Consider the following 24,741-nt stretch of genomic DNA (forward strand, 5'->3'; position numbering starts at 1 on the left):
TACTTGTCTAGTTATCTACATCTACTCTCAAAATAATGTATGTCAAATGAAATAAATGTATGTTGTCACATTCCATCTAGCAATTCCAGCTATTTCATCAAACTACCGTTTGGCTGTGGTGTTTGACAGACTTTATTTTGATGCAAAAATGATGATATAGTCAGTGGACTATGTCTAGATCCACTGATAACTGCTCCAAATAGTTTTGACAACGTTTTAAATTCTTCACATTTTTAAAAGAAACAAAATTTACTTTTAAAAAGTTAGTATTATAATAATCACGATTATAATTATAGTATTTCATAAACTTATTTTATGTTAAATTCCAAAAAGTCTTGTGCTCGCATGAAATAATGAGTAGACATAACTAACAGCAAAAGTCACAGCATAACTGATCAAGTAAATGATAATTTGACACCTTAACTGTGACTTCTTCTTATGATATCCAATTGAAACATGCAACAAGCTAATTTTGGATGTCCAACATGCAAAATTCAAAAATTATTATTTTTTTTTATTCCATACAAGCCTGAAATTTTCTTTAACTGAATTGCATTGGTCAGGAGCCCAATCCATTGTGAATACGGCAAGAAAAACTGGATTCTCTTAATTTTTCTAAAGGATGTAATCTTTTATTTAAATAAAATTTTTTAACTTTTCTTCTAGATTCGATTCCGATATGAAGTAATAAAGTTTGATTTGTAATTAACTTTCTCAGCGGCTGAAGCAAACTTTCCTTTTTCCGCATCAATTTGAAAATCAGATTATTTTTAGTTATTTGTACAGTTTTTAAAAAAATTTCGCACGTTAAATATTCTTAACATTTAAAATTTATCAAAAAGATTATTTGTCTACCTTAAAAAATTATTTTTAAGAGATTATTGGATCCAAATAAATGACCCCTTGATATGAAATAAATCCTTTTAAGCTTTATTTCCGAAAACCGTGAAGTATCTATGACAAAATATGACTTAAAAATATTTTTTTATGTAATTTCAAGATAAAGCTTTTGATTTTTGAAATACTTTTTAAAACCCTTAACTGGGGACGTGCGATCTGTGAGACCGCTAGCGATGGATTTTCGGTCATCCTTATTCTATTTTTAGCTCAATTGAATGAATTCACCCTGTAGCGTCCTGTTTTGTGTACTTCAATACACGTGCACTTTTTCAACCGATTTCAGCGGATGCTTTTTTAAATAATTCAGTTATTTCTTTAAGCGTGGTCTCTTAGACCGCACCTCCCTGTTAGTGTCCCAGTGATATACAAGGCTTAGCAGAGGGCACTAAAACTTGGACCCCGAAATATCATCCAGTTTACAGATCCTATTATGAAGCAGTGCACCAGACACTTTTAAATGAAGCAGAAAGGGGTTTTAGTGATAAGGATAATTGTACAGAAGAGTTTTTCGATGAAAGTTCAAATTCAACTGATTTTGATATGTATGTTCAAAAATAATTAATATTTCTAGTGATAATGTATTTTGAAAAATTTATAAAATATTTTAATATACCAAGATATATATATATATATATACCGAATTTATAGGTTGATTTTTATACTAGTTCTTAATCTCTATGTTTAAAATGCCCAAGAAAACCGTGCTATGAAAATCACACAAGCCGATAAAAAAAGGGTCAATTTTACCCATTATCATTTTCTTTATTTTTCATATAATTGTTGAATTTTACATTATACTGTCTTCTATATACCTTCATATACTGTAAAATTAAATATGATTTAAAAAGTAAAAAATAATATGTTTTTTCAAGAATATTATTTATTGTAACATGTAATTTGTGAAGAAAATATATGTTCCAATGCATTTATTTTTTTCAATGATAATATATTTTGAAACATTTCTAAAATATATCTATATATCAAGAAAAATGTCTGCAAAATATATTGGCAGTTTTTCATACTTATGTATTTATTAGAAAATTTAATTTGAGTATAAATGGAATGCGGTCTCGTAGACCGCACCTCCCCAATTAAGTCCTAAAATTTCACCTCCCGAGTTAAGGGTTAAATAATTCAACAATATATTTAGAAATACATTTTCTTATTTTTTGATAAAGGAAAGGCATTCCAAGACAAACGGTAAATTTGAAAAAGCAATCGTGAGAGACGCCAAGAAGTTCGCAGGAGAAATCTTGCAATAATCTCTTGAGACACCCAAACATGCACAAAGAATAAGGGTGTTATCGTTATTATATTTAAGAGAAATTTCTATAAAGATAAGTGAATCAAAATTAAAACATTAGCATGCTATGATGTTTCAGACTAGAAATTCTGAAACCCTTTCTTAAGTTCCCAAGCTTTTATTAAATTTTTTTCCTCGGCTTTTAATATTGCGAGTTCAACACTAATAAGAGAATAATATCAACTGTTTTGTGTCATATTAAAGAGTCATAAAAATAAAAAATAAAAATAAAGCAGCCTTCAAAATATATTACATAAAAATAAAACTCAACCAAACAGAATTAGATGATACTTTGTTTTGAAATTTAATTTTCTCCATTGTTGAATATTTGATTTAAAACAATAAAATTTTTTTCATAAAACCGAGCTTTTCTTCTGAATGACTCATTAAGTTTCAAGTATTGATGAGAGAAACAATTCGGAAAATATGTGGCGGAATTGATTAAGTACCTCTTTCGTCTCTTCTCTCAAGCCGTGGTTTCTATGACAACGACATGGAACCTGTTGATTTTTCACTGTTAACAACATCAAAGTAATTCATTAATTTTAAAGGATTCGAAATCTGGAAAATTTCATTCATCATCTCATTTGCAAACAAAGTTTTTTCCCTTTCTAATTAAATCGCGAGATAATTACTTGGAATTAATTTTTAGATGAAAGAAGAAAATTAAGAACCCATTCATTTCAGAAACTTTCTTGCAGAAGAGTTCATATTTGACACTAAAATAAGTTATATTATCCATTGCCATCAAATTAGAGATTTGTCTGAGAACAATTTTTAAATACTGAAAGATTTACTGTTTCTCGATTGGTCTGTAGACTTTAATTAGAAACAATATGAATACGGCAGAGTTTTAATTTTCGTGACTTAAAGTTTCTTCAGTGGTGTATAAATAAACAGAAAAGTTAAAAATATTAAAAAAAAATTATTGAATGAAGAGAGACAATATAATTCTTAATTTTCTTCATTTTGATAAACATTCTACAATTATTTATTGTTATACTTTCAACTAGGAAATCACGTAATTTTAAATAAATATTTATACCATTTAAGAAAATATCAGAAAATAGGCAAGTAGAAGAAAGTTTTTTTTAATATTAAGGCCTAAATTTTGAGTTCTTTTCGAAGACTTAAAACATTTAAAAGAAACTAGAATGAACAATCTTGAAAAATGGTTCTAGTCAAGCTTTTATGAATTATTATTAAACTTTCAAAAAAATTTCACATAAAACTAGAAAAATTCGACATGGATAAGTACCAATTTAGTCATTTTTGTTATTCAAATTTGATAGAAAAAAATGCTTTTTGGCAGTAAGTAGCGTTTTGTAGTTAAGCGAGAAATTCTTAAGAATACTCTGCATTTCAATATGACTAAAATTAAGCTTGATTACTACTAAAATGGAAGCGTTTCATCAGTAAAGTGATCTCACTACAACATTTCATTTAATTATTCCCGACTTACTCAACCGTTAAAATTAATTTAAAGGTTGTATGCTGGAACTTAATTGAAACATCTTCTTCAAATAAATATTATTTCTGCTCAAGGAATTCGCCTAGTTTTCAAAAGATGGAGCCATTCCTTTGTATCTAATTTCAAATTAATTAAAGCGGATTTCTGAGCTCGAGAATATTTTTCAAATATTTAATTACATATAAGCCTTACCTTTGCTCTTACACGTAATAGCGTTTCCCAATTTAAATTTAATCTGAAATTAATTCATTATTAACTTATCATCATAAAAGTTATTTAGAATTATTTTTAAATTACTTCTCTTCCTTTTTAATTTTAATAAGTATAATGAAATTCTGCTCCATTTTAATTAAGACTAATTTTTCGCAAATTTTAAATATAACTTTCAAATTTTCAATTTTTTGTAAAATTTTTAGTAGAATTACAAATAGTTTTGATTCATTTAATTAAAATTCAATTTATTTCAAATGTATTCAAGAAACAGAAAAAAGAATTTCTAATGTTAGTATGTGTTGGGTACACTTAAGATGTTAATTTTTTTTTCTTGAATGTCTTCTAGAAGAAAATTTTCAACAATTATAGAAAAATCTAACTCAATCTCCAGAAATTTTCTTCTTTTCTAAGGATCATTCATATCCGTTTCGGAACTCCTAACTAACCAAAACAGAGAGGACGTTCAATGCTATTGGAAATAAGCCAGAAATTAAGCTCCCCGAGTGAAATAAATATGGCTTCTGAATTCATCATTATGTCATTTGAACACTGATCATTAAGAATTTGAATATTTGCATAGTTAAATTCAAAAAGTAGTCTCGTTTCGTACCTAAACAATTTAAGCTTTATTTCCATTGTTTTTTTAAAAATATGTTTTCTATAATAAACTTAACATAAAAAAAAGTATGTTTCCTGAAAAAATCTGGAGATAAATGTTATTTTCTTCATAAAAATATATTGGCTAATGCCTCGAATTTTTTAAATATTTTATTATGTAGCAAAAATTGTATTACGTAAGGTTCATAGATAATAGCATACTTAAAAAGTGTAAGTGTTGCTTATGAATAAGTATATTATTCATAAACACGAATAAGAATGCAATAATAAGTTGCTGATGAATACTATTCATCAGTAAGTATACGATTCATCAGTAATACACAAAAATATATGCTTGAATAAGCTGTCGATGTATAAGCATACAATTCATCAGCATTTTATGATGTAAGCATACTTTTCATCAGTAATAGTATTGATGAATAGTATACTAAATGATGAGCCACTTTTAAGTGATATTATCCTACTTTTGATCTGTATTATTCAAAATAAATTAAATTTCTTTACTCTTTTTTGAAAGATAAAAATGATATTGAAATAGGAAATATTGATATACAATATTTCATTGGTGTATAATTTAAAAAGGACAATTATTCAGACAATTTTTTCCTTTTCCACTCGTGCGAGAATCGCCATTTACTCAGAATATTTAAGCACCCATTTGAAGGACAGTAATAAAAAGGCTACTGAATTGAAAAAGTAATTATTATTTAAAGCTTAATCAACACAATCTCGCAATTGGATTTCAAAATTAAAATTGATCCGAGGCCGTTTCAACATAGGTAACCAAACAATTAGTATTTTATTTAGATAAATGTATTTTACATGAAAATCATAACAGGAGGGATTTTTTTATTAAAAAAAAAAAAGCTTACAAAATATTATGTATCAAAACCTCCAAATATGTACGCAATTAAATTTACAATAAAAACATTTTTTTAAAAATATTTTTTGACAATCCGTACCAAAAGGATCAAACGGAGGGCGTTTAGAAATCTACCGTTTTATTGCCATTGGAATTAAATTAAACTTAAAAGTTGCGTTTGAACATCTTTATGCTTTAATTTTTAAAAAGGGAAGCAATATAAAATTCAAGACAAAATACAAAATTTATACTTTTTTTCATAGATATGGACAAAGTGGGAGAAATTTTAAATACTAATTAGAAAATACTTATGAATCTAAGATTTTTTCAAGTTTTGCAAATGGATAAACAAAGTACGATTCAAGATCCTAACTCTTTATTCATTTAGAAATTGAATATTTTGGTTCAAAAAATTTTATATCAGGTCTTTTTTGTTTATATTAGAGCTAAAATGTCATTCCTTTCAGGAAACAAATGTTGAGAATTAGAAAGTCATGATAAAAAAGTTGACCAATTAAAAATATTGATCAAACAGTATTTAATGCCCTATTTATCAATAGTTGTGCTAATAAGGCATGTAGTCAATATGGGTTATTATTAAGGACCTATGTTCAGTATACTTCAGTTAAGGCCCTATTTGTCAATAGTTGTACATTGAGGCATTTGCAGAGTGATTTGAAATCCCTTTTAATTATTAAACTTTTAACAGAGAATGGGAAAGAAACCTTAATCGCAAATTCTATTGGAAATATACTTCAAATTTATAAGCCAATAAAAATTTTCCATTTAATATCAGTCTTGTACATACGTATACTAAATCAAAACAAGCTAATTGTAAATGTTGAGTATAAAGACTGATTTTTAATTTTAAATTTTAGTAAATAAATATTTCAATAAAAATTTAATAAAATTTACCTCCGAATTGATATTAAAAATATTTGAAAATATGTTTGAAACTAAATAGATCGGTTTTCTTTCTATAAAAATAATAATTCTACTTTAAATTGAAAACTTTTTTGTAAACTTTTAATCAATAGCAATACACATAATTTTTATTGAAGTAAAGGGGCATTCAAAATATTATTACTTATCTTCTCCACTAAAACCCTCAATCAGACAAAATGGACAGACCTCTGAAATCCTTTTACTCATATCTTTGTATTCTTCTTCACGCAATTTAAGTACAGAGAATTAATGGAATTCATCACATAAAAAAGGAATTTCGAAAGCATTCAAATCTTTCTACATTCCTATACTCAGCATTTATAACTTCCATGACAAACATTTATTATACACAAAAAGACTTCTTCTTCACACTAAAATCACATCGTACATATTTTCATATCATATTTAGCCTTAGGTATGTGCCGATTTTCGATATAAGAAAATTATCAATATTTCAGAAATATCGACTTTTCCACATTAAATTTTGAAAAAAAAATCGATTTTTCGATATTATGACGATGAATCGCGATTCAATGAGTCGATTCATTTTCACTTTCGATGTTTAACAGGTACTTATTTGAGCTTTTATTATTAGGAAATTTGCAAAGTTTTACAATTATATGCTATATTGTTGCATTACCCTTCTAAAATTCATTTTGATTTAATTCTCCTCCAAGGAATCAATTTGAGGTTATATATTTTGAAATGAAAATATGAAAAAAAAGGAACCCGACGATAAATGGCCATAAATTATATATACTTTTTATTTATCCATTCAAATATAACTATTTCATTTTATGTAAAATTGTTGTGCAGCAAATAGCACAGCAAGCTGCACCGACGCAGATTTTTCAGTGATGAAAATAAAGTGAAGGCTGGTTGAAGTGAACAAAGTTCTGGCTGGTTGAAAAATTCCATCCAATATATATTAAACATTTAAATTGATATTTATAAATATTTCATGTTTTTTCATGTAAGTTTATTGGGTCATTTTTTTGGTTGTAGTATTTGTTGTTCATTGTAACATTTAATTTAAAATTTTATACGTATAATTATATTTATTATAGAATAAATGTAAAATATGTCGTCAATTTCATTATTTTTTTTCATGTTATATGCATGTATACTAAATTTAGTTGATCTTTAATTTTTATTATACCTTAAGACTTTCCCTCATTAAATCATTTTCTTTTCTACATTATGTCTTTTTTTTTTTCTTTAATTTTCAAAAACATATAATTTTTCGAATTTTTTTAGCACTATAAATGTTGCTCCATTTTTATTTTATAATATTTTTTTCATTATATTATGTTCTTCTTTTAATTATGGCAACGATTATTTTTGATAGTAAATGGGTTCTTATATCAGCCGAACACTATCCAAATTTGGAATCTCATCGAGCTTGACCAAACTTTCGATTTTTATCACGTATTGAATTTTCGACGCTTATCGATTATCCGATAGTGATTGAATTTTGATTCTTATCGAAAATACAAGCCGCATAGAATATCAAATGATTCATTTCAATAATAATAAAGAACGGATCTGATATATTCATTCATAAAATATTCTGGTTTTCAAAAATTAAGGAAAAATCACAAAAATCACGATAACTAACTCAAAAGTAAGCCAAGACGTATAACATTTGAGTATGCTGTTCACTAAATATTACTGCATAAAACTGCAATATGCAACTTAGTGCAGCTTCAATTAGAATACGTCATCTGCAAGGAGCATAGAATTACGTGTTTGAGAGCAAACCTGCAAATTTTGCTGTGATACTGAAATAAGAGATAAGGAATAGGAAATTCGTATCAATTACCTTCAGGCATCATTTGCCGAAGAACTGCGATGGATTGCTATTGGGGGACTAGAGGCAGGACAAAATTGGACAGAAGCGGCAGATGGCTATATATGAATTCTGTGGTTCGTAGACTTTGGGAACAATTTCTTCCACAGATTCGATCCAGGAGGTTCAGCCAAGGACGGCCAATCTCTACGACGAGCGCCTATGACAGATATTTAACGTTATGTGCAAGAAGGAACAGAACTCCACTCAGATTCTTCCTTGTTGCAGCCAGCGAAAGATTGGTGTAAACGTCAGCTGTATGTAGAAGGCTTCACGAAGATGGTCTGTATGCGAGGCGACCAGCCATTTGCCTGCAAATCAAGTCACGTCATAGAAAAGAAGGCACATCAATATGTTTATTGGACAACTGATCAATGGAGGGCTGTTCTCTTTACGGATGAATCCAATTTAGCCTCCAAAGTGATAGTAAGCGTTATTTGATTGAAAAGAACCTGAAAGCCTTTAACATAAATAAAAAATCCTTGAAGGAGCTGATACAGAGGAGGTAGTGTCTGTATTTGGGATGGTATCTCTTTGGGTGGACGCGCACAACTTTATGTCTTTCCACGTGGAATCGTGAATTCTCAGGTCTATAGAGATATCACCCTTGATGCTTATGTGCTCCCGTATGCCGGGGAAATAGGTGATTATTTCCTGCTACAAGACGACATCGTTGAACCTCACAGAGCTAGCATTATGAATGATTATCTTCTGCTGGAAATAATTTAACGCATGGAGTAGCTTTCTCGATCACCGAACTTGAATTTTATCGAATGGGATGTTTTAGGAAGACGCATAGCGGTTTTCAATCTTTCTTGCTACGCTTGTAACTCCTTTGCAAGAACAATGGCTCTCATTTCCTACGGCACCGCTTTATTGATAGTTTCATACATCGCTGTACGGGCATACTGTTTCTGAGGGTTTAATATTCCATATTGAAGGTACTTTTCCTATACCAGATATACATGTCTGATTTGTTCCTTTTATACATGTACTAACTTTTATAACACCATAATTTTCTGGTAATTTCTTTTTATGTTATTTTGTATTTTACTATGTGTTATATACTGTGGATCAGTTTCAATAAATTCTACTTGTAACTTTGAGTAATCAGAGTTTTTGCGATTTTTCTTAATTTTTGGAAACCAGTATAATTGCAAGACATGGATATTAATAAGTTACTGTTTATCAGAGTGTATTTCAAACAGTAGTTCCATTTACTGATAAATATACTCAGATGGAGCTTTTAACCCTAAGATGTCATTTGCACCCCTTCCCCACAAAAATTCGGGTATAATTTATCCCACCCGTGAGTATCTTTCTCGACCCCCTCTCCTCCACACATACGCGTCTAAGAGGAGCGCGCGCTCCCCTTCGGAGCACCAATCGAAAGGATGCGGAAGAGTGCAAAAGGAAAAGGAAGAAGTTCTTACCTCTCTGTCGGGATTAAGGGCATCTTCTTCAGAATACCCGAGGCTTCGCATGTGTTTGAGGTATGTCGTTGTGATAGGCAGACTGTAGTCAATGTGTAGTGAGTCAGTGTCGTCCCCAGCAGTTGTGTCGAGCGAGCTGATGCTCTCGTCGAGCTGATGTCCGTTGTCATGGTTACCCGTCGGTGTCTTCTGCTGCGGCTCCGCCCCGAGATGCATTCTCTTCTGGCAGTCGGTACATGACATTAAGAAGTGGGTCACTGCTTCGCGAGGTAGGAAGGAATACATCTCCGCAATCTGCAAATAAAAATAAATAAATAAAAAAATGCACAGATTTGCATACGGAAATTTGGCCATTAAATTTAATATTGACAAATTGCGTTTGATAGATATAACAAACATTTGGTTGGAACACTAGCACAAATCGGAAAAAAGCAACCTGTTGGATTTCTACTAGGGCTTGTGAACTTATCAGAGATAATTTTGAATCGAAATCCCAAACACTTTGTCTAGTGTTTGAATACCAAAAGACAAGGAGCCATACCTCTGCGACGTAAAATTTGAGAAAAAACATCATACCCTATGCAAAAAATGGAATAAAAAACAACAGCTGCTCACCACATATGGCACAGCACTGACGAAAGTAATTGCTTAAAATGACCATTCATTGGCTATTCATGGCTTTAAATTAAAATCAGTTTATTTTTCGAAATTAAGAAGAAAGGCTATTGTTGAGAAAGAGTTAGTCTAGAATTTGAACGAAGTGAGGCAACACTATGCGTAGGCAAAAAACAAAAAACAAACAAAGCAAGAAAAAAGACGAACTTTTGTATTACTTCCAATACAATTTCATATTGGACCGTATGTATCTGGCCAGTTTTTTATAGCGTATTTAACATGTCTAAGCATTCTTATAAGTTCAAAATGTTGCTTGTACTTTCAAGAGCATCTTGCAAAAGGCTGAACGAATATTGAATAAAATCAATATAATTTCTTTTAAGGAAAGTGAACAGTTTTCTGATAGTGTTAATTAACTATACAGTACATATAAGAAACAAAAGATGGATGTATGTAATTTAACGTGATAGCTGTATCTGCTACATATGCGCTAAATGTATATAAGCCCAAATAGAAGACTTACATAAGGTCGGTGTAAGTCGGTTCTGGACGGTACACCAGTCAGTAGCAACTTAACTAACCATACCCAGTCGAGTTGGAACTTTAGTGTTTTAATGTTGACCAAAATAAAAAAATTTTTAAATTATATAATAAAAAAGTAAATTCATAGTTTACATATTAGAAATACAACCAACCTCTTAATTATCTCTCGAAGGGATTAAAACTTTAATGACATCATTAAGTGACTCATTTTTAATATACACAATTAGTTGCTGACTTAAGCACTTCTAAATATAAATCAGACAGGGGAAGTTGCAGTTTTTTTAACAATGGGGGAGATTTTATCTTAACTTATATTTCATGATTTTCTAATATTGAATCATATAAATTATTATTAAATCAAGCGAAATGATAGTGAAATCCAAAGGTGTAGAAATTAAAAAAAAAAGCATAAGCGACTTCGGGAAATAATTTTAATTCCAGAATAAAATTTGCCTCATAAAAATGGAAACATAAAGAAGATCTTTCTACACATAAATAAATTCACATGCATTTTATTAGAAACTACGGATGAAACCTAAAATTTGGTAGATAACATACACTAATGAAGTGGGCTTTCCTATGAGGATTATATAAGAGATGACATCATTTAAAGTTAACTTCTAATGGTTTTACTTGTTAGTAATGTGGAAAATATTTGCCATACTTAATACTAATGCAGAGCTTCGTTGCGAAAACCACGAAAATAATCACCTAAAGAAAATAGTACTCATTTTTACGCAATAAAAACTCGTAAAGATTTCAACCTGAAAAACCGTTATTGAAGGCTTAGTTTAGTTAGCTTAATGTTATTTTCGAACTGACCTCATAATTTACAATCACAAGTTTACAACACTCCAACTGGCATTGCCTGTCCAAACTTCCACACCACACTAAGATGACGAAGCTTCACCTACCTCGACCATGTCTACAAGTAATGCAGGTTTTTGAGGCATTGCTTTTGTTAACAATTGAAACAGTGGAAAAATTTAATACTGCCTACTCTTTTTGTGCAAATCTAATTTTGTCATTTGGGATGGCTTTGTCACTTAGGTGAAGTTTATTTATGAGTTGCATTTTGAGATGATTAACACAAATGCACTAAATAACACATTTTTCGCGTTGTATTTCTTTCCATGATTCATATTTCTTTGTTTATGCATTATGAATATAAAACTTTGTTCATCTTCACATTCATTAGAATATTCAATTAGAATAACAAGTACTGAACAAATTCACCAGAAATATATACGTTTCGCATTTGTTATTGACCAAAACACTTATACGTTGATTTGTACAACAATAATCATTTCCCCGTATACTATTTTTCCAATAATTATGTCACGTATACCATTTTGAATTTTCTAATACGTAACAGCTGTATTATGGAACAATTAATAAGTTTCAGGAGATCGTATAAAAATGTAATGAATATTTGAATTTAAATGTGTACAGGACTGCTCAGATTTTAAAATATTCAGAATTAAAAACTATGAACATTTTTACAAAACAGACTTGTTTTCTGTAAATATGAGAAAACGATAGTTGTTTTTATGAACGTTCATTTAACTTGGCCTGTTTCATGTTTGTAAAAGTGTATTATATATATATATATATATATATATATATATATATATATATATATTCCACTCACTTCTTGATGAAGCAGTGTTAAAGACTTTCGATGCAATCCCTATTTTAATATTTTTAGAACTTATTTAAATGACTTTACTTCATTATAAGTGACGTTACTTGATGGTAAATCTGAGAAGAGAAAGGTTTCAAGATTCCATAATATGATACTGAATAATAAATTAAAGATTACTAATAGAAAATAAGTAAGATAAAACTTCGGTTTTTAAAATTGTTTACATAAATTTATTATATGAATGAATGTCTTGTTTGTCATTATGGCACTGCTCTGATTCTTTCTTCAGGATCTATTTTTAATATTTAATTATATTACGAAATCGGAGATATTACTGCAGAGGGTATCCAAAAATAATGACCTTAATTATTTTTAGGCTTCGTAATTCTATGCACAGAGCACATGAATCCATAAAAATTTCAATTCTTCCATGAACTCGTAATTAAACAATGCATTCAAACTTCATTTAAGAAAGAGAAAAATTCAGGAGTTAAGCAAGGAAATAATTTTTCAGTTACGAATTAACCACGCATTGTTTAATTCATAATTAATTATATATAACAATATATTTTCAATGGCATGTTCCGTTTTTAGCAAACAAGTCTACTTATCTCAATAGCCCAGGAGCAAGAAAAAAACTGATTTTTTAGAAACCACTAACAAATATTTTTGATTTTTTTGTCACATCAGAAAAGGATATATGGTTCAGAGTGGATGTGAAAAATGTCAGAATTGTTTATTATTGGTTGAAAAAAATTCAATTTCTCTTGTTTTTGGGGTGGGTTTAGATGGGGAGTTTTACTTGTTAAGGGATATACTTTCTGTTTCACTTTAACAGTTGGCAAAAATATCTATTTAGGATTGAAATAATTATTGATTGATAAACAAACGGAATAAAGGAACGTTTTTTCATTTTCATAATTAGTTTGTATAGTAAAAAGATAATGAATAAAGGTCTGATCCTTCCTTCACATCAAATTGTAGACAGCCGCGAATCACTTACCTAGCATTGGTGAATGATAGTTACCACACAATGATATTTGGCATTTTTATTGTGTGTTAGACGCCTTTTTGCTAGCCAAAATGTGACAATTGTCATCTCAAGAAAAAATACCGAATTTCATTGATTTAAGCCATCGAGTATTGCATTGCCATGCATGTGAAAGTAGAGGCCGGCAGACGTTTCAAGAATTTAGTTCAACATTTGACACAAACGTATATTTGAGATGCTAAACCTGCTTACCAAATTTTATCCACGCAGCGTTCCGCGTTTTTTAGTTATCGAACAGTCTTTCTGTGAATGGATTTTGTCCAAAAAGTTCCAACTTTGATCGCCATTCCATATGCTTCATTTCAGTCGTCTATCTCGAAGTTCACAGAGAGATATCATGACAATCAGAAGGTTTTTCACCTCAGGGAGATCGAAAACGCGGATGACTAGACTTTCTCTCGACTTCGGAGACGAGGAAGTACAGTTTTGTTGAATGGGAGCAGAGAGACAGAATAATTCAAAATGTTTTTATTGAATGCAAATGACGTATTCAAAGCACCACTTTTCGCTGTAATGTTCGAGTGTAGAAATCGTTCTTTGGGTTTTCTTAGCACCCAACAATTATTTGTCTAGATTTAGGAAGTGATGCATCAAAATTTCCGCTTTCATTAAATAAAAACGGATTGAAGACCTTGACGTATTGCAAATTGAAATGTCTTTTTTTGACAGAAGCATCTACTCAAAAATATTCTACAAATGGATGTAATCCTAAACGAATTCCTTTGCATAACATACTTGAATATACTTAAGAAATAACCTGTGACTTAAACTATGCTGTAGGTGTTTAGGGCAGAAAAGGGAATTAAATCAAGATTTGAATGTTTTCTCCAATGGTTCGAATTTTTGTGTTGCTTCTGCTTCATAATAACAACTTTCACGTGTAAAATCCTTTTTTATCTCCACTTTCAAGTTAGTTTCATAGTATAAATATTGCGTTTATTCATTTTAATCCTTATGATTAACAGCAGCATTATAAAATTATTTGTATTTGAATATTGATAGTCATTTGACAAAAGGAAATTGACCCTTTCGCCTTCCTCTCCTATCCGCAAAAATTTCTGTTTTTCCACTGTTTTCGCCGCATTACAAAAAACTCACACAAGTAAATATTTACAAAGCGGTTTAAAAGTCTTAAAATATAGAAGGACACTTGAAGCACCTTACGGCAAGCCCTACAGAAGTTTCACATGAAAGCTCTAAACGCGTTACGGACGACGGAGAGATTAAGTAGCCCTTAGTTTATTAAAAGATACAGTAATGAATTCTTATTAAATTAAAAACTAATTTTCAATCAATTTAGTATACAAAAAAATGAGCAATAAAAATGAACCCATTTGAAACAGTGCCTTTTTTGGAGATTTTGAATCGCAATAATATTCATCGCACATGTGTGCAATCTGTGTCTAATGGATTAAATGACATTTGAATCGCTCCTATCTAGAACAAATCTGTACCTTTGAAATCTGACGGGGGTCCTTTAAGGAGAACGTAAAAAGTAAAAATAAATTGCCTATAAAAGTAAATAGTTTCTTTTAATTATAAAATAGAATTATTATGCCATTATAGCTTGATACAAAATTAGATTCTGTAAAAATCGGAAAATCATCATTTTTGGACACTAGTTCTGAGGTATGAAACTGATTATCACTAGTTGCTAAAAACTGACAATTTTGATTGAATGCATTGAAAACTCACTAGGTCAACCGAATTGTGACAAAATACGAATCGATGAAGCTAATATAGAAAAAAAAAGCTTCATGGGATTTAGATGAAGAAATAAAGAAAGCTTCATAGGCTTCCTCTATTTGGAAGAATACCAAGTTGCCCAGTTGTTTCAAATCTATGTATGATCTTGCATGAGGCACATGGAAGCATTGGATCTCTCCGTATTTGCTTCATATAACGGAAGTCTTTTACGACTGCAGTGGAGTTCTGCTGGTTCAGGTAGAATACTTTTAGCAAGAGCGCTTTTTTCTAGCAACATAGACATGATGTGCAGAATCGTAACGAATGCTCGAGTAGAATCTGCCTTCTTTTAATCCAACGAATAATGCTAATAGGCAAACGCTGTAACCCAAGTGACATTTCAAATTTTTAATATATACCAATAAATACCATTTGTTTATAGAATTGACGAATTTTGGTATACATTTTTTTATTCTATAAATTCGCATCATTTGAATTATCTGTATTTCAAATTGTATATTTCATTTGCACCAAAAGAACACATTCTAGAACTATCTGAAGTGGGAAACTTATTTCTTTCTAACTGCATCAAACCTAACAATCAGACATTTTCTGAAACTGGTTATGATTTTCAAAAAGTCTTATTCATTCACGAAGCAAACGACATCTATTAGGAATATTGTAAGCATATAGTCTATTAATTTTTAAGGTTAGCTGTAGGGTTTGACGGTTTTCAAACCCGGTTTTAAAAAACTGGTTTTTTAAAGTAAATTTGTCACATTCGAAAACCGATTTTTAAATTAAGAAAACCGGTTTTAAGAATTCATATTATTATGTAAAAATTAATTTTGAACTTATTTTATTTGCTATTCATTCTATGCAACGGGCAGCAAACACATTTTTTCAACGTTGCAAGTTGCATTGGCCAGTGCTTGTGCACTGCACAGTTGCGCCTCGAATTCGTCAATTTATGTTTTTTTATGAACATTCCTTTTCACTTTTTTTTCTAGGTGAAACAAAAGTTTGATAAAGTTCATCCCTTTCTTCTCGTCGGATGTTTTGTCTATTGGTATGAAATCGGTGCTAATAGAAACGTCAGCAATTTGACTGGCTCGTTTCGAAGAACGTGTGAAAGGAATAATTAATTCCCCGTTTTCTGCTTCTTGATCACAGTATTTAATGATATCATATAAAATTTTCTTCGCACCACTCCTGAAAGCTTTTTTACACTACTTGAACTAGCCATATCAATACAAAATATTCAGTTAAAATAAAATGCTGTCAGAAATGACATAACACTCACATACACGTGAAAAAAAATAGAACTAAAAAAGTATCTAATGCGAGAAATCCAAGGTCGAATGTGCTTATCGTTCCGCGTCTCACCATTTAATGAAATGGAATTGTCGAAATGTGGTCTCAGAATCCGATCCGTTTCGAGTCACGACAGGTTTGCTTAATATTGTGAAGGTGAAAACTGGAAACTAAAATATAAAGTTGTTATATTTGGTAAAAATAACGTAAGTATTAATTATGTTTAATTTATATGTTTATATTTTCTATCTTACATTTTAAAATTTAAATTTTATTATATAAATTTCTTCTATCACAAATTAGTGTAAAATAAGGCTTCTGTTTAATGGAATTTTAAATAAAACACAGGGTGTTAAAATATTCCATATTTTCTTTCGTAATGTTTCAATATAAATTATATCTTTAGCTAGACATCGGAATTAGATTAAGAAGTGTTTTTTTTTTCAAAATCCCTAGAAAATGTGTAGATTAGATTATTTTAAATTGCATTAATATGAATAGTTAAAATAGTAAAATTGTAAAATAAACGTCAAAAATATTTATTCAATAACTTTAACATCATTTTTAGATAATAATGAGTAAGGCGGAAGTTATGGATAGTTTCAAAAAGTTCGGGATAGACAAGGCAATCTGAAATCATTGTAATAAAATGTTGAGCTGCAGAGGATCATCTACAAGCACTCTACATAATCATTTGAAAGCAGTTCATAAAATAATTGTCGGAAATAATATAATTGTTTAGTTTCTTGAAGACCCTGAAGAAAAACTTACAAATCCAAAGACACTGAAAGTTGAATTTTCATTATTTGAACAATAAAAGAACAAAAAAACTTAGATTTGTAATTTGATGCCAAACTCAGTAACTGGTGAACGAGTATTTTCAATTTCAGGCAATATTGTGTCCAAAATAAGAACGAGACTTAGCCACCGTTCAGTGGATATTTTATGTTTTTTTAAAATCCTATTTTCTTAGGAGAAATTAAAATTCGTGAAAATAATATAAATATTATTTGGAATTTTCGTTTGAGTTTTCGTTATTTTGTGTAAGTAATATGTATATGTAATCTTTAATTTTGCTTTTTATATTTTGACTTTGATATTGATTTCGTTTTTTGTTATTTTATATAAATTAAAATAAAATAGAACAGGGAAAAATATTTTATTTTTCCCTATTCAATTTTTTTTTTGACAAAAATTCGAGAACCGGCTAAAACCGGTTTTTTTGGAAATATCGAATTTGAAAACCGGTTTTTCAAAAAGTCGGTTTTTGTATAAACCCTAGTTACCTGAAAACATTAAAAATACAATACAAAATGTTAACTTTTATATATTTGATTCATTTTTAACTGAATTCTGCGAAATCTTATGTTGCCCAACAAAATTTCAACTGTATTTTGTGAAAAAATAACAAATTAATTTCTAATTCTCGTATTCTAAACTCATTTCAACTATGTGTCTATTCAATTGTAAATATTGGCGCACTTGATATACAAGAGAAATCAAAATAAGTATCAAATATTTACTGAGTAACAGAAAGTACCGACTTTATTTAAAGGATGCATACTTCAAAAGGTAATATACTCAAGTTTTCAATATATAGTATGTCTATTATCATGCAGCGTACATCAAGTTAAAGACAAATCTTTCCGCAGCATATTTCTATCAGTACTGGCAACAGCAGATATTTCTAACAAATGGGGGTCATTGAAAGTGGGAGCACATATATAAGCGATCCACAAACTCCCAAGAAGAGAAAATTGTGTATTTTGGTAACCAAGGATGCATTTCTCTATATCTGACAGTTGAGGGATCAATCCTTCAATGTAGTTGCATATTATTGAAGTCATGTTTCCATGACTAACGGCATTCACTTATTTGGAAATCAGAACCACAGCTGCCACTGCAGGATCGATGGAGACCTACTATAGAAGAGAAATCAAGAACTGCAGTGTTGAATAGATGCAGGCTATGTATCAAAAGAGACGCATATTGAACATCCATGAGGTTTTCAATCAAAACTTGAATACGTTACTTCTTATGTATATGTCATTTCTATGTATCTTTTAAATGAATAAAAAAATCTACTATACAATGGAGATTTGATATCAAAGCCTCATTTTTGCTTTCCCGGTATTTATTGGCACTATTTGTTTTCCGATTATCAGTCTGACTTACTATGTATGAAAGAGTGTCGAAAAAAAATTGCGGTGAAGGACTAATAGGTATCAATTAGCAGAAAAAAATTTATAATACTTCCTACAAACATTTATAGAATGTATAATATTCTGCAATGACAAATTCCTTGTACGTAACTTATATTTACAATTTTATAATTGACTAGCTTTAAACTACAAAAAGTAACATAATGTACACAGTTTGTTAACAAACGAAAAAAAAATCACGAACGAATTCAAGAATCTTTGTTAATGAGACGTAGAGCCATCTTTGGCATGTAATACAGCCTAGATTCACCAGAGAAGCGAGTTATACAAGTGCTGAACAGTGTTTAGAAGAATATTGCACTATTCTTCATGAAGATATTATGGAAGTTCCGGGAGAGATGGCACTAGAGCATATAGATTCCGAAATGAACGCTGTAAAATAGACCCAAATGGTTCGCTTATATTGAGATCAGTTGACTGTGCAGATCAAAGTAGATGTTACTTCATCCTCGTGTTCATGAAACCATGACTGGACAAGTTATCATCCTGGAAAATTCCATCTCCCGCAGGAAACTAAGTTTGCATCATAGAGTGGACCTGGTCACGGTCAGCTAAAACTTCTCTGACAGTTGGAAGGGATAACTGCTATCATATGCTTGTTCAGGTGTCCTCCAAACGTATACCCTTCCGTAAAGTGTGAAATATGACTCGTCTGACGATATAAATGTCTTTTAATTATCAATCGACTAGGTTTTATGTATGTACTGTAGATGATACTACACTGTAGATGATATCTGTAGTGATACTGTAGATGATATCTGACATTCACTTCTGTGACCAGTGGTTTGAGAATTGCTGCTCTGACGTAAATGTTCGGTTTATGAAGGTGTCTTCTAATTGTAATTACTGACATTGAAGAATCAAGACACTTATTCACCTCTGCTGTCACTGCCATTGTTTTCTTTTTAGACATTATAATCCTAACCTCGTTGAGAGTCTGAGATCTGACATTTTATACTTTTGAGAAAATTCCAAGACGTATACAACTTCACAAAATCTGCCTCATACTACCATGATAAATACGTTTAATATTTCAAAAACTGGTAACTAGGATTATATTTTAGAGCTTACGAAATGCATTTTTAAATGCCACTTTTATTCACAGATGTCTCCATTATTTTGATAACTACCTGTACATATAGAATATAGAAATGGAAATTCAGTAGTAAAGCAATAAATGGTAGAAAACTCATAATATAGAAAATGCATTTGTTAAATCTACCTGAAAAATGAAAAAAATATTCTTCCAAATAGAAAGGTTGGCATTATAATGATAAATTATTCTAATTCATTTGATCAGATAGTTTAGGATAGCCTTGTTAGATTAACGTTATATTTTAAATCAACCTGAGAACTATTTAGGGAACGAGCCTCATAATTTTCAGTCAAAAACACTTGACGCGGTAGCCAATTTTTGAAATTTCAGATTCAACAAGGACAAATTTAACTTGAACTGGATTCCCATGTATGGGTGGTGAACTGATAACTCTGAAGTGGGTTCCGAAGACAGTATAAATTGCCTAGTATTTAAATAGGTTTTGTTGATTAATTATAACTTTTTACGTTCATCGAAGAATAAAAATAAGATTTTTAAAAACTAAAAACCGATTCTCAATGTTAGTTAGAAGTTATAAAGACCAAATTTTAACCCATGGACGAACCGAAAATTTTTCCCATGGAGTTTCAGATTTGATACACTTCCATATCTTTTAGTCATTTTACTTACAACCTATATTCAAAGAAGGCGGCAGGTAAAAATATGCTGAATCTTGAGAAATAAAGAGAAAATTATTAGAAAATACTATAAAAGTAATAGCTAAAAAATGTTAGAAATAATCTAGGACGAAATGCAAACTTAAAAGTTCGAAGGAAGATTCATGGACGAAAAATTAATCTGTGGTCAAAGGGTTATCTTTAAAGGTTGGATAATTAGTTGGAGAGTCTTCCTTTGAGTATCTTGCATACCAATACAATGCGACGCGTTTCGTGTTTCATAATATAATTGGGGAGCTGAGTGTAGATTTTGAGTGCATATTTCCCCATCCACTGGGCTCCAGATTTGATACAGATCAACCATTTGGGTTACAGAACTGCCTGCCAAATGTCCTTTGTCAAAGTTATTGCATTCAAAAATATACAAATCGAAGAACGGCAATATTTTGAAATATTTCGTTAAAAAGTTGATCCCCATCTACAATTTTCATTTTCATTTTAAAGTTATGTGCTAACTTGAACTATTTGCCATTTGAGGTGATCGTATTCCCTGGGCATGGAGGATCGAGCAAAGACTTTCAGCGGAAGTATTTTGTCGAAAATGTTACATCATCTGCAGTTATGCTGAAAAGGCCACATACCAAATGTATGCACATTTGACCCAAAAAATCTAAACTACAATTAGCTAGAGATCTGAAAAATTTCAAAAATTGTGTTTTTCGGATTCATAAAGATGGGAAACGTGGAAATTCATCAATATCTCAACGGTTCAAATTATAATATAATTGAACCGCTTATAATATAATTGAATAAAAAATATAATTGAATATAATATATATGAATTATAATATAATTTGAAGGAATAATATGACGACTATAATACTTTCTCATTGCATGTCTCCTTCACTAGAAAGTAAAAATGATTTAAAAAGCAATTTTATTTCTTAATTTCCTTCTTTCTTTGTACCTGCTTTGAAAATGGTACGAAACCTTGAAATGAGAAAAAAATATGAATCCATGTTGAGTTTTCTGAAATTGTAAGCCGAGTCTCGCTTAGATTCTGTTGGCTTAAAAGTCCTGACATTCAAAAATACACTGAATGATGAAAACAAAGTAATCATATCAGCTCCCTTTGATAATTAAAATGTTATGATAACATTCAATAACTTGAAATGAGCTATACTCTAAAAATTTAAGAACCTGAGTGCTATATAATTAAAGGCAACACCGTGAATTCGAATGATTTTGCGGAAATGTATTCGCATTTAGCGTCATTGAACAACCATCAGTGATTCTGAAATATAAGGAAATTCACATTGTTCTGAAACTTTAGTGAATAACATTATTTTTGATAGTAAAATACTTAAACAAATGCTTAGAATGAATGTAAATTGATGTCTCTTTCAGTATTTTGTCTTTATTATTCTCCTTTTGGCGGCCCCTTCAAATTAGCACCTACGGTGGTGGCCATTCATCCCTGGAGTTAATAATGAAAAGACTTCTCCCCGAATAAATTTGCATCTTACTCATTAATGAAATAAGTGAACATATCTAAATCGTTACGATGAAACACGCTCATTCGCTAAATCCGTCTTTTCAAGTATCTTAATCAATCTTAATGTTTGTTATCAGGCATTATTTCCCACAATCTATTACCATGTAGAGTGTGCATAGATTTTATTATAATATTAAAGTTTCATTTAAGGAATATAATAGGATAACATAAATTTAAATTGTTTTACTCTTTAATTATTATTGTTTAGGATGCATTGATCGAAAAATGCTTTTAAAATAAATTTTATATTTTTTTCTGTAGTATAAAATTTAAAAAGCTTTGGTAATTGGATCCATTTAGATATCAATCGTAATGAAAACGATAAGAGGAAGCAAAATCTCATTGTTGATTGTTCCATTGAACTGATAGTCACACCTAATGCAAATCTATGGTTACTGTTATACCAACAACTCTCTCAACCTTTTGGAGAACTTAATTCAATTCGATAATTCGCATGCATTCATGCCACGCCAAAGTAGTAAAACATTATCTACTGAAATTGGGATGGAATGAAATAACTCCCAAATGCTCGAATTTCATTTTTAGCAGAAAATTTATGAAAGTAACTAGAATAGTTTGTATCGGGCCATTGAGTCTTATAAAAGTTTATTTTTAATTTCCATCATAATTTAAAACGAAGTAATACAGAAACGACATAAATAAGTTATTAATATTTTGGTACCAAATTTCCAAAGAAAATTTCTTCAAATTAAAATTTTTACTTTTTAATTAGTAATTTCAGGGTAGGGAAGAGAGATATTTTGACTGTCACCTCGATCGGACCTTTAGGGAAATTTAAACCCTATTCAATAAGTAGGCCATGAAATGAGAAACTTACATTGCCATGATATGAATGTGGCTGCATTTAGAAAACAATTTGTGTTTATTTAGATGTCATCCATTAAATATTTTGACAAAAGATCTTAAGTCTTTGCACAATTTTTATCCAAGTATCAAAATATATCTTCGGAGAGAAAATTAATTTGACTATAGGTAATGACACTATTCATTTTATCAAAATATTTTTTTAATAAGGTTAGGTGATTTTGGTGTTGTTTTTTAAAATTTGGTCAGATTGGAAAAAAAAACAGTTTTCTGAATTGTACTGAACCAGTCAATCATCCAATCGTCTAACAGTGTAAAAAGTAATTATAACTAGAAATCCACATCAATTGGAGCTGGAACAAACTAAATAAAAAAATAATAAAGGAACATTAAAAACATTACATTTTGGTTCAAAAGGAACCAAAACTTAGACTGCACTGTTTGTATCATAGGCGGAGGAACTATGAAAGAGAAGTTGTATAGTGCAAAAAAATGCCATATTTGTGTTCGTACTCTACGTAGCTGGTGTGAAAACAAAAACCAAAACGCTTTCTCAAAACAGGCATTAAAAAAAATTGGCAACTCAATTTGGAAAGCTGAATTCCTTAGCTGGACTCATGGCACAGCTGCAATGAGTTATTTTCTAATTCAAATGGCAGGCAATTAAATTTATTACAATATAAATTAAAGATAATAAACTACAAAAAACTCTACAACTTTTTTTATTAAAATTATTATTAAATGATTAAAATATTAGGAGGCTCAAATTCGATAGGCTTCCCTCATGATAAGATGCAGTCTGATATGAGTCCTAAAAATTTTGAAAATCCAAAAATAATTGAAGCTAAAGTTAAAAGTAATAAAATAAAGCTATTTGAAATCAATAGAAAAAGTTTTCAGGAAAAAGACATTGCGATTCGAATATTCAAATGCTACACACAGATTATCCAAAGCAGGAAAAAGCTGAAGAAGGAATAAATCAATGGGAATAAAAAAGGAAAATAATTCCAGCCTTGAGAAGCCGTGTGTAGCATAATTCCGTGAGAAGCCAGACTATCATCCAAAAATTAACCCCTTGTGACCTGAAAATACCCAGAAATGGAAATTTCGAGAAAACAGGAAAATTACGTAAAACACGAAAATAAGAATGAAAACAAAAATTAAGAAAATAAAACATCGAAAATTGAAAAACTAGGAAATTCCAGAATTAAGTACAGAAACGGTAAAACACTAGCATTTAAGAGATATAAAACGTGAAATAACAAAACTAGAAAAAAACATACACAGTTTAGAAAATTCATCAAACAGTCTAAAAATAACAATCCATCAAAAATATCAGAACACTAGGGGAAGATCTGGAGCATAGGAGAAGGAATTAGTAATGTGCAAAAAAGAAAAAAGTATGTGTTCAATCACACAGGACAACGCAATAAAACTTGAAAACAAAAACCCTCAGCGCCATCTAATGTCTTAAATAAAATAAGAAAGAAAACCAAGAAAGAATTATATAAGACTTTGTAACCTTCCTAATTTCGAATATTATTCAATTATTAATCATTGAACAAAAAAAAATGAGATTCCCTATCCTTTACCATAACAAAAGTAAAAGTATTCCACTGTGACAGATTAAATGTATGCAAAATGAATTTTAAAATCCTCATAAAATAATTTGCATATTATTTTAAAATCATCTTAAATGAGTCGAAAATACTTTTAATCGGAGCCAAAAGATATTATAAAATTTTTTCAAAAGACCCATTACCTCAATTTGTAGTGATAATATTTTGGACCAGAAAAATTATTTAAAACGACTCCCCCACCTCTGGATTATTAACATATTTGAAGTAAATTAACTACCGTTCTTGATTATGTACATTTTAATGGTTACAGAAAAAAAAGTAAAAAACATAAATAAAAGAGCGCATTCAAAAGTTTTTGATTTTCCATCTTTTGCCAGAAAAAATAAAGGGCTTTTTAG

The 24,741-nt window shown here is 30.1% G+C and overlaps 1 protein-coding gene across 1 annotated transcript in view; it reads right to left on the reverse strand.

Annotated features, from left to right (window-relative positions):
* LOC129959026 (nucleolar protein 4-like) overlaps nt 1–24,741 on the reverse strand; it is a 150,420-nt gene that overhangs the window by 23,607 nt on the left and 102,072 nt on the right. The window contains exon 3 of the mRNA XM_056071795.1: nt 9,595–9,888. Coding sequence (XP_055927770.1) covers nt 9,595–9,888 — 294 coding nt within the window. The remainder of the gene's footprint in view (nt 1–9,594; nt 9,889–24,741) is intronic.

The sequence above is a fragment of the Argiope bruennichi genome, chromosome X1, assembly GCF_947563725.1.
Source record: "Argiope bruennichi chromosome X1, qqArgBrue1.1, whole genome shotgun sequence".
Lineage (NCBI taxonomy): Eukaryota > Metazoa > Arthropoda > Arachnida > Araneae > Araneidae > Argiope > Argiope bruennichi.